Source organism: Phalacrocorax carbo, chromosome 4, assembly GCF_963921805.1.
Source record: "Phalacrocorax carbo chromosome 4, bPhaCar2.1, whole genome shotgun sequence".
NCBI lineage: Eukaryota > Metazoa > Chordata > Aves > Suliformes > Phalacrocoracidae > Phalacrocorax > Phalacrocorax carbo.
The window spans coordinates 14,685,098-14,696,164 of record NC_087516.1 but is presented as its reverse complement, the minus strand read 5'-3'; the positions used below and the strand labels follow the sequence as shown (position 1 = coordinate 14,696,164).

The window sequence follows — 11,067 nt, the reverse complement described above, 5'->3', positions numbered from 1 at the left end:
GTGTGTGTGCAAATGTCACCTACTGCCAGGGTTTGCAGCTACACTAGTAACTAGTGAAAGGTGAACTCTCATGGGAGACTTCAGCGTAAAAGAGGTGGAACAGTTTGCAGGAGGCCACCAGCAAGCCTAAGGGAGATAACTCTGTGTCCTGAATGCACCCCTGCTCTGCCTGCTGTCAGAGCCTCCTCTTTGTGTCTCTGTGTTATTAATGTGGCACCATTAGCTCATTATGTCTCCCATGTTTTTACAGAGAAAGAAAGAAGTAGGAGCACTTTGTTGGTATCCTTTAGGTTGCCTCAGAAGTAAAGATCAAATCGACCCAAATCCAGCCCAAGTGTAGTGGGACCGTTAGCAGCAGGGGACAGACTGAATCTGGTGCCACCACAGATCAGTAGAGTTCACACCCCATGTCAGGATCTCACCCTGTTCCCCAGCATGGTCCGCACTGCTGGGGTGGTAGAGGGTGGGCACCAGCCTGTGCACCTGGGGCTGGGCATGCTGCAGCCACTCATGGAACTTCACCAGCCAGCCTGGGCTCGCCCCGTGGGGAATGCTTGACTGCGTGGAGTGTGTCATACCTTCAAGACATGGATTGCAAGGAGACGTCTGATACTGTCTGAAGGGCTGAAAGAAGTTCTGCTTTGACTGACAGAAAAAAGCCCAGCTGTTGAAAAGCAAAGTGACCCAACATTAACAGAAAGCCTGCACTTGCTACATAAATAATGTCAAAAACACATATGCAGGGAGTAACATGAAGGCAGCTCAAGGCAGACCAATGTCTAGAAATGTTATCTCTTCTGTTCCAAAAGCTAATCAGCCCAGCAGCAGGCAAGCCAGGAACATTTTAGATTGTGTCTACGCTTGCAGTTGATGGAAAATCTGAGAGGAACATAAGCTTTCGGAAAGACAAATTCAGTTCCCCTACAAAATATTTGGGATTTTTTTTCCCTCCTTCTCTGGCAATGAAATTGTTTGGTTACATTGATTTATTAGAATGACGTAACTCCCAGTATCATATCTAGCCATCAGGTGCCACTCAGCAAAAGGATGTGGTGAGATCACATCACCAAAATAATAAGGCGCTGGAGTTCCTAAGCAGGAGGTTACATATCATCAGAACAGTTTCAAATACTTGCGGATGGCTTTGATAGTTGCAGGAGTGTGATGTTGTTTTGTTTTTCCATGGGCAGAGTCTGGAAGATACCGGACACCAGTTACGCCGCTGTTCAACTGTAGTTTACTTTGCACGGGGAAACTAAAATCCTTCTATATGTATGTGCATGAATATATGTTTTCCTAACCGGCAGGTTTCTGCTTAAGGCAATCAGTTTTGAACCATCTTAGCTGAGGAAGAAAAGAAATATTTGTCCCAATCCTGCTCCTCGTTAGTTTAGGGGAATATTTTTGGGACTCAGATTTTTACAGATGCAAATTAAAGGTGGGAGGAGGCAGTCTTGCCTTGGGAAGCTGGGCAACAGCAGCAGAAAGGTCCAAAAAAGGAAGCTGGAAAGAGGAGACCTGCCAAGTTCAACTCCAGTGCCCACAGGTTGAGCCACTATCTGCTGGCGGGGCGGCGGTCCCGGCCCTCCTCCAGCTGTGCCACTGGAGGCAGCAGCTGGAGGAGAAACCCTTCTGTACAGACACAGCCCTGCCGCACACAGGCGTTTGCTCTCCCATGATTTTTCCTTCTATGAACTTTCTATTTTTTTCTTCATGGGCTGATTATTATCTAACTGAAATGTATTTCCTTCTGAAAAGTGGTCTGGTTTTGTGTTTGCCCCCCCCCCCCCCCCCCCATTCGCATAGACCTCTCTATTGGGAACAGGCTTAGATCGGGACTTCTGCAGTTTGCAGATTCTTTTCAAAATGTGGTGACATGTGTTTCTTCTGCTCTATATGTTTTCTTACTGTCCTTTCCGTCACATATTTTCCAGCAATTCAGAGAGATGTAAGGAATAGCTTTTACGCAATAGGCAAAGAAGCGGGGAGATTATTCCAATGGTCTTGCAAGTTTGGAGTATTTAATCTTCTTCAAAAGGCGAGGGAAAAAACCTGTGCCCTTGTGAGCAAATGATTAGAAGAAGACTGGGAATACAATAATTACCCCAAATGGAAACCCAGACCACAGTCAAACAATACAGCTTTTGTAAACCGGCTCCGCCTGTAAAAAATCTAGGAAATCTCATAACTAGAGCTGGCGAAATCCTTCTCTTATGCAACGATATGTAAAATGCTCCTGAGAAATGAGGAGTAAACATGGAAACACTGTAAAATAGCATGATAATGAACTTGCTCTGAGCATTGGAGATCGCCTTGGCTGTACCAGCATGGATTCCTTCAACCACAAAGTATTTTCTCATGTTAAAGAATTTGGGACAAATTACATTTCGTGACATTTCACCAATAAACATGCACGTGAAGACAAATAAACTGGGACTCGCCATAATCTACCTTGATTGTTGTGGAATCGAGGGGGACCAAAGGAATTGGGAGAGGGACAGAGTATGGCTTCGAATGAATGTCCTTTATGAGGGAGAGGAGAGAAGATCATTTATATCCTTCATATTTTATAGTTTTGCCTCTAGGAAAGAAAAGACTAATGGAGCCCCGACTATCATTTACTCATAATGATCGCATTCAATCTACTGGTTCACAGTGAATCATATAATAAGGTCTCCAGTTTGCGTATGGGGAGGGGTGGTTAAACTTTGCTTAGTTCGCATTCATGCCCCCAGCCTCCTGTTTCCCTTGAACTGTCCAGTTCAAATGACTCACGCATGGGGCGATGCTTTTTTCGTTGTTGTTTTTATTTATTTATTTATTTATTTATTTCCCCACACCCCCCGTTACCCCCCAGCAATAAAAGTCCCTGGAAGGAAAGCTGACAGGTTAATTGTACAGTTATTAACTTTCATACGGCTGCTTTTCATCCGAGCACGGCTCTCTTTCGCGGCCTCCCGGGGCCGTGCCGGGCCGTGCGGAGCCGTGCGGAGCCGAGCCGTGGCCCTGCCCCAGCGCAGCGGCGCCCCGGGCCCGGTGCGGCCGCCCCGAGCGGGGCACGGCGCGGCTGCGGGCGGGGGGCCGGAGAAGCAGCCCTGGACGGCGGCACCGGGAAAGGGGGGGAAAGTAGCTTTTTGGCATTTTGGCCTACGCCCGCACCGACCGCCCAAAGACGCAGGGGGACAGCCCGCTCCGCGCCCCCCTCCTGCGGGTTCGGGTCGGGACGCGGGGATTTCGGCACCTGAGACCCTGCTCTCCCCTTCTAGATGTTACTGCAGGGACCCCTCCGCACACGGGCAGGCACATAAGCAAAACGGCCGGCTCGCTGTCAGTGCGACCGGCAGTCGGGCGCTCTCTTTGCTCTCGGGACCACCTGCGAGCGTTTCAGGTAAAAACCGAGGCGAGGGTGAAGCTTTCGGGGCGGGCAGGAGGCGGCGGGCCCGGCGGCGGGTCTGCGCCGGGGCTGGGAGCCGCGCACCCGCCGCTGCGCCCCGTCACCCGCTGCTCCTGCAGAGCCCCGTGAGGAATAGTCGGAATCAACCCCAAAAAGCGAACGAAAGAAAGGCGCCGAGCGGGCGAAAGGCTCGGGGAGCACAAGCATCCCGGAGCGAGCAGGCGAGGAGAGGCAGGTCGGTGCTGGCAGGCGGGGGCAGAGGTGATGCCGCCCCGACGCCGGCCCCAAACGCGCCTGGAGACGCGGTGCTCTTCTCGAGGGAAACCGGCACGTTTGCAAGGGCTTAAAAAAAAAAAAAAAAAATATATCTATAATGAAATAGGCGTGTTGTCACTGAAGGGAAACCGCTGCCTTAGCCATGGGGCTTTCACCAAGACGGCCAAGTTCCCTTTTGGGCAGAGCAGAGAGTCTCGAAGTCTGCTTGACATCTTGAAGCTTAAATAACCGTAAGGCATTGTTACTCCCTGGCAGCAAAGTGCCTCGTTACGCCTGATTGAGCTAATTGCTTTGAAATAGGATATATTATCTATAATTATAGAGATCTTGGAGGAGACGGCCAGCCTTTTCTTTCATCTTTTCCAAGTGCATCATAATGTCGCGATCAAATTAATTTGGGCCACTTGAAATAGTGCCTTCCTTTTAGCCCCGCTCCTCCGACCCTCAAAGAGCCGGGGACGCCTCGGCGGCTGGAGTTTTGCCCATCCAAAGCCAAATCACCGCTCCCGGTAACCTCCCGAGGACCAGCCCAGGTGCCCGAAGCCTTAAAAGTGGTTTAGGTTATGTTTGATCTGGGCGGAAAGGGAAAGGGGAAAAGAAAGGAGGGGGGAGGAAAAGAACAAAGAAAAGAACGGAGGTCTTTTCGCGTTATCCGACGCTCAGCGGAGAAGGAGCAGCGGCGGGAGCAGGGAGGGTTGAGACTTGAAGGGCTTTGAGGGCTTGTAAAGCCCGCGGGACGTTTTTAGCATTTGCGATAGATCTGGCTCTTTGCCCCCGGGGCTGAGCCGCTCGGAGCTGGAGGGACGCCGGCTGAAGGGCGCGGAGGGAGCGCGCAGAGAGCGCGCAGGGAGCGCGCAGGCGGTGCCCGGCGCAGCGGGGCTGCCCCGGAGCCGCCAGCCCCCAGAGCCTCCCCGTGTCCTGCGGGGCTGTCTGGTCTCCTAAGAGCTGCTGTCTCGCGGGAAATAAAACAGAAACAAGGGAAACAACAACACCCCTCTCCTTTCTGAGTCCTGCCTTTAAGTCAAAGATAACGTTTACAAAGGGCAGACAATGCCCTGAATTGGCTTAGCGCTGCCTCCTGTCCTCCTTCCCCATCCCCCACGCACCCCTCCCAGCCCTTGTTGTTGTATTCCCACCGAAATAAAATGCTGTGGGTAATGGCTTTGCCTAGCACATTCATTATATTGAAACGGGACTGTTTAGGATGCTAATTGCCCAATATTGTTATCTAGCGCAAGTGCCTTCAGGGAAGCGCCACGGTTCCCAATAAAAACACTGGACTGGAACAAGCACCAATAAAGTCACCTATTCCCCACCGCCCTTTCACTTCGGTTTTCCTTACAGCCCGGAATGGAAAATAAGAGAGAGGTACCTAAAACCAAGTCGGAGTATCAACACAAGGGAACCGATAAAAAAAAAAAACAAACAACCCAAAAACCCCAAACCAAAACAAACCCACCCAAAACACCCAAAAGAAAGTTCCTAAAATCCGGAGGTGTTTTGGTCGCCCAGAGCGCAGCCAGCAAGGCGAGCAGAGTTTGGATACTAAAAATTTCCCGCTAAACAAAGAAATACGTCTCCGGACAGATTTCGTTTTGTAAATTTGATTTCTCCGTTCCTAACTTAGAACCTCTAGATTTCCGAAAGAAAGACATGAAAGAAAGAAAGGAGCAAGAAACGAAAGGAACTTTACTGGCTTCCCGTTTTCAGCCCAAGAGCTTGACAGCCTGTGAATTAGAATCAAGTCCTCGCTATGGTACAGTGATTAAAATACCACCGAGTATGACAGAAACGTAAACACAAAGCGTTCATTGCTGGGAGATAAATAAAGAGCTAATTATCTCATTCTGTCAACTCTGAATGAGAGCGGGATCTCGCTCTCAGTATGGGACGCACACTCATCGCCTCAAACCTCAGCAACATCCCAATGTTCAAACCCTACTGCAAAAGAAAAGTGGGGAGAAAAAAACCCCAGCAGCTCTGTTTTTCCTTTCATATTTCCATCAAAAGAATGAGACCAAAAGCAGCCTAGGGGCTGCCTGGGGGTCTAATAAACACATCACTTTTGCTTTTGCGCGGTTGCTTTTGGGATCGGAGGTGCGGGGGGAAAAAAAAAGAGATCCTACCTGTAGGATCGGGTGGAGGGGACACCGTGAAACACGATGCATCGATATTTGTGCGTGTTTTCTTAGTAGTCGGGGGGTGGGGCGGGGGTGCATCTTCGCGTCAAGCACCGGGCTTTGGGAAAATGTCGTGTGATTGGTAGAGCAAACTAATTTTGTCAGGCTGAATGTGCCGATGTCCCAGGGCTAAGGCGCCTTGCTCCCTTGATGCGGGTTAACGTCCTCAATAGTCCCCCTCCAGCTGAAGCCTTTGATCAGACCGCTGCTGGCGCCTAAAAACAACATCACTTGTCTGCCTATTAGAGGCACTGACTAATCGTGACAGATTGTTTATTCTCGCAATTAGCAATGCAGCCGCTTCTCCGAGCACAGCCCCCCCTCCCAACACCCCCCACCCCCCCCGCCCCGGCGCGGCTCGGCCCGGCCCGACGGGGCGCGGGGGAGGCTGCGGGCAGCGCGGGCAGCGGTACCGGCGGAGCACGGGGCCGGGCTGGGCTGGGCGGCGGCAGCGCTGCTCCCCTCCTGGCAGGAGCGCTCGCCGGGGTGGCACGAATCGGGAGGGGAAGGTGGGAGCTGCGTGTCGGTGAATAGCTGTGTGCAACCCGCGTTCTCCCTAAGCGATGGGAGCGCACGGGGTGTCCTGCCAGCCGCCTACAAATCGTCTTCGTCCAGAGGGGTGGCGTACGAGCCCGGCACGACCTGTGCGGGCAAGGCACGCGTGTGTGCGCGCAGGGCAGTGCCTGCCGTCGGCACACCGCCGGGGTACGTGCTCACGCGTGTGAGCGATACGTGCGTGTGCATCTGCGCGCAGGACAATTCATTTTAATCAGGTCCTGTTGCTTATCAGTTAATAAAATGTCTATTATATCAACTCATTTCATAATCTATATGCTCCTAATCTACCATCTTTATGGGGTCCAGTTAAAAGGAAAGGGAATTCGCTGTCCCTCCCCGTTCGGATAATTACCCTTAAATGACTGCAAGAGCCTCTTGTGTTTCGAGGAGATTAGAGCCCTGCAGCTATCAATAAACTTTTCCCAGCGAGCGGCCAATCACGTTATTAGAGAGCGGCTCCGTTTTACTGCACATCCGTCCTGGGCGCAGGGATAAGGGGTCGTAAAACGAATTTACAAACCAAAATAGCCGGGGCTTTAATGGGTCTGGGGCTTGGATGTTCCTTTTTACATGAATGAACATTTCGTCCTCTGGAGACACGCACGCATCTCTGCCGCGAAACGCCGCACAACCGATGTGCGTGCATGTACGTATGTATGTATGTATATAGGCGCAGATCCCCGCAGGCACGTCGAACGCACCGCAGGGCCGGCGTTCATGTCAAAAGCAAAACCAAGCGTCCAACAAACCCCCCTAAAACCACTTTTTCAAGGCGCAGCCAGGCTGTGGGACGGGCAGGAGCTCCCCCCGAGAGGTCACACTCAGGACAGCCCGACGCAGAAGAACACGGCCAGGGCCCGCTCCCTCGCGCTTCGCGAGGGGAAAAGCCGGCTTTTTTCCGACGTTAATAGGGTTTTTCCCCCCCGATTTTTGAGCCGCCGTCTGGCCCGGCCCGGCCCCGCGGCGGAGCGCTGCTCCGGCAGCCCCGGCCTTCCCCGCTCCCGGCTGCGGTGTGGGCTGGGGCGCGGCGCGGGGCCGGGGGGAGCGGGGCGGAGCGGGGCGCCCCGACGGCGAGCCCGGCCCAGGCCCGGCCCAGGCCGCCCCCGCCCGCTCCCGCGGCCGCCGCCGCCGCCGCAGCCAATGGGGCGCCGCTGCCCCGCCCCCCCGCCCGCCGGTTGGGCGGTGCCTTGCCTCGCGCCGCTTTATCAGGCGGCGCCGCCCGCCACGGGACGGAGCGCGCCGACGGCTGCTCGCGCCCCCAGCCCTGGCCCCATGAGCCGCTCCCGCCCGGTGCTGCGCTGGCGACGGCCGCCCGCCTCTGCATGGCCCCGGCGGTGGATATGACCGCCGCGCCCACCGGGGTCCGCAGCGACGAGCTGCCCGCCTCCGCCTTCAGCAAGCCCGGCGGCGGCGGCCTCCCCGTCGCGGCGGCGATGGGCGGGGAGGAGGAGAGCGACAAGCCCAAGGTCTCCCCATCCCTCCTGCCATTCAGCGTGGAGGCGCTCATGGCCGACCACAGGAAGCCCGGCGGTAGGGAGGGCCCCGAGGGCGCCGGGCCCCCGCCGGGCGCTGGGGCGGCCGCCCGCGCCAGCCTCAGCCCCCGCCTGGGAGCCCTGACGGCAGAGGCGCCGGCCTCCCCGCTGTCCCTCGGCGGCCACTTCTCCGTCGGGGGGCTGGTCAAGCTGCCCGAAGAGGCCCTCGTCAAGGCGGAAAGCCCCGAGAAGCAGGAGCGGAGCCCCTGGATGCAGAGCCCACGGTTCTCGCCGCCTCCCCAGAGTAAGTAGGGTTCGGGAGCGGGCGGGCTGGGGGCTCCCTCCCCCCCCCCCCGCTGGAGGCGCCTGCACCCCTCCCGCGGGGGCAACGCTGCAGGGGCGGCCGGGGTTTTCCTCTCGCTTCCAGCAGCCCAGCCCGGCCCCTCCTGGCGGGTTTTCCCCGTGGTTCGCGCTCTCTGCCGGGCCGCTTCGGCCTGTTCGAAACATTGAACCGGTTCACGGGTGCGCGAAGCCAGGGCAGCGCCGAGGATGGCTGCGGGGGCCACGGGAGAGCGGCCGCGCCAGGGCGAGGTCTTGTGCCAAGTACTAACCGGGGAGGGGGGAGAAAGAGGAAGCAGCCCGGCCTTGCCCGTTAGCTTAAATTGGGGCTCGAACTGGTCACGCAAAGCCTGACTCCGTCTCAGCGGCGTTATCTCTGAAAGCGGCTCCAATAACTTCAGGAGCCGCGCAGGGCGGGCTCCCGGGCGAGGCGCCTTCGGGGTGCGCCGGCTTCAGCCCCGCCGGCTGCTCTCTCGGGCGTTGCATCTCCGAAAAGCCACAATTACTGACGCCTTTCTGCTTTTCTACGGAGAGATCCAAAATAATAAAAATAGCAGCGGGAGAGCCGAGATCAAACAAGCCCGTTAATCCCCGCCGGGGGTGCGGCGGGCCGGGCCTCGGCCGGATCCTGCTCCCTCCCCGCCCGGGCTCCCCTGGGAAGGGACGAGCTGGGGCTGCGGCTCGCCGGTACTCTGGGTGGCTCTTAGCAGAGCTGCGGAGGGAGCTGCTTTCTCTCCCTCCCTTGGAGAAAGCCAGGGTTCCCGAAAGGACTTGTGTAGATATCGCAGTAGTTTAATTTATTTAAATTGCAAAGTAAAAGTAGTTGTTGCTAAGTGAACCCGGGGCAGATCGAGGTTGAGGACCCTTAGAAATGTTGAAGAAGAGACGGGCAGACCAGTGAGGAGCGGTGGATAGAGGCTGAGTGTGAATTCAGAGCTCGTAATTAATTACATGCTTAATCCGGTTCCCAGGGGCCTAATGAAGAGGGTGTGAGTCTGAGAAGCCAGCCTGTTCTGTTTGCTTTTTGGGTTTTTTTTTTTCCTTAATCCAACATAAAAGACAGGACGTATGTTGGTTGTGTTTTGTTTTTTTTTTTTTGGAGGGTCACTCGCTCCATTTATGTCTCCTGGTGTGAGTCAGGAGCCGTGAAGGCAGGAGGTGGAGGTGGTGTGGGTGTCCGACTCGGGACTCCTGCCCTGTGCTGAGTTTTTCTGTGGAGTCGGAGAGGTTATTCCTACGAAGCACTGCGAGTAACTTCAGTCCGGGAGTCTTGAAAAGCCTTAATTCCTGCGTAAAGCACCCGCTTTCTTTACCGGAACGGGGGACATCAATTCGAAGCGTGCCTCGGGCAGCCCTGGAGTTTTCGGGCCACTTCACTTTGAGCGGGACCTTATTTTCCCCTTTCTCCCCACCCCTTGTGCTGTAGGGTGGGGGCTCTGCGGGGCATGCGGGTTCGGGCACTGCTAACCGAGGTGTCTCTCTCCTTCCCCCTCTCCTCCGGCCTCTCCTGGGTGCAGGGCGGCTGAGCCCCCCAGCCTGCACCCTGCGCAAGCACAAGACGAACAGGAAGCCCCGGACGCCCTTCACCACGGCGCAGCTGCTGGCCCTCGAGAGGAAGTTTCGGCAGAAGCAGTACCTGTCCATCGCCGAGCGTGCCGAGTTCTCCAGCTCGCTCAGCCTCACCGAGACTCAGGTGAAGATCTGGTTCCAGAACCGCCGCGCCAAGGCCAAGCGGCTCCAGGAGGCCGAGCTGGAGAAGCTGAAGATGGCAGCCAAGCCCATGCTCCCGCCTGCTGCTTTCGGCATCTCTTTCCCCCTGGGCGGCCCGGCCGTGGCCGGCGCCTCTCTGTACGGTGCCTCCAGCCCTTTCCAGCGGGCAGGGCTGCCCGTGGCTCCTGTGGGACTGTACACAGCGCATGTGGGATACAGCATGTACCACCTCACATAGAGCCGAGCCCCGCCGAGCCCAGCCTACCGGCCGTCTGCTCCTGCCGGCTCTGCACGCGCTCCCTCCCTGCTCCTCTGGCTCCTTGCTGCGGACTTCCCCACGGGCCCTGTGGCAGAGACTTCTCCAGTCTGGCTCTGCTTTCCCCTGTGATGCTGGCTCCCCGGTCCAATCCCATTACACTCTCCTCAGCAGTCCTGGGAGCTGCTCAGCTCTCCAGCTGGGAGAAACCTGAGGCATTGCCCCAGCTCTTCCCTGGCACAGGGCAGCGATGGGCCAGCCCTGTCCCACTTCCCCGGTCTGGCTGGCAGCCTGGGGAGAGCCCCCCCCCCCGCGTGGGGGAAGGAACTGTGGAAGAGAAATGGCAAAAAGGGGGCTGAAAGACAGGACGTTTCTCTTACTTTCTGCAAGGCGAGGTCAGGAGGCAGAAGTGTAGAGCAGCCTTTCCGGTCCCTGTGTAACAGCACCGTCTGTTATGTGTGTTTGTTTCTCCACTAGCTCCTTTGGAAGGGGCTCTGTGTACTATGTAATATACTGTATATTTGAAATTTTATTATCATTTATATTATAGCTATATTTGTTAAATAAATTAATTTTAAGCTACTGTTTGATGCGGTTTGTTTGCTCCTTGCTCTGCCGGAGGTGACAGAAGAGACTAGATTTGATTGTTGGGAACAGGAGAGAGGGACCTGCTGTACCAGCTGGCTTTCTTCCTCCTCAGGAGACATCAGCCTCGGACTGTGAGGCCTCGGCTGAGTTTTCAGGTTGCTGTGCAACCCATGGCTGTCCGAGGTTTCATCCTGTTTTTTTTCCCCTGCCACCCCTCAGCAGCAGCTTCCCCTACCCGAGGGTGGGGGTGGCCGCGGCCGCTCTCCCTGGTGGCCCTGGGTCTGGCACAGTCCT

General features: G+C 55.9%; 1 protein-coding gene across 1 annotated transcript; it reads left to right on the top strand.

Moving 5' to 3' along the window:
* The first annotated feature begins 7,637 nt into the window (after positions 1–7,637).
* Positions 7,638–10,768, top strand: MSX1 (msh homeobox 1). The gene is made up of 2 exons (XM_064450807.1): positions 7,638–8,184; positions 9,737–10,768. Exons 1-2 carry the CDS (start codon positions 7,731–7,733, stop codon positions 10,165–10,167), a joined length of 885 nt encoding a protein of 294 aa, XP_064306877.1. The 5' UTR covers positions 7,638–7,730; the 3' UTR covers positions 10,168–10,768.
* The last annotated feature ends 299 nt before the right edge of the window (positions 10,769–11,067 follow it).

Bases quoted from the DNA above. Each gene is read 5' to 3' on its own strand.
- MSX1 (XM_064450807.1), top strand. From the start codon at position 7,731: ATGGCCCCGGCGGTGGATATGACCGCCGCGCCCACCGGGGTCCGCAGC. The intron at 8,185-9,736 runs GTAAGTAGGGTT...TCCTGGGTGCAG, and splicing joins GTTCTCGCCGCCTCCCCAGA to GGCGGCTGAGCCCCCCAGCC.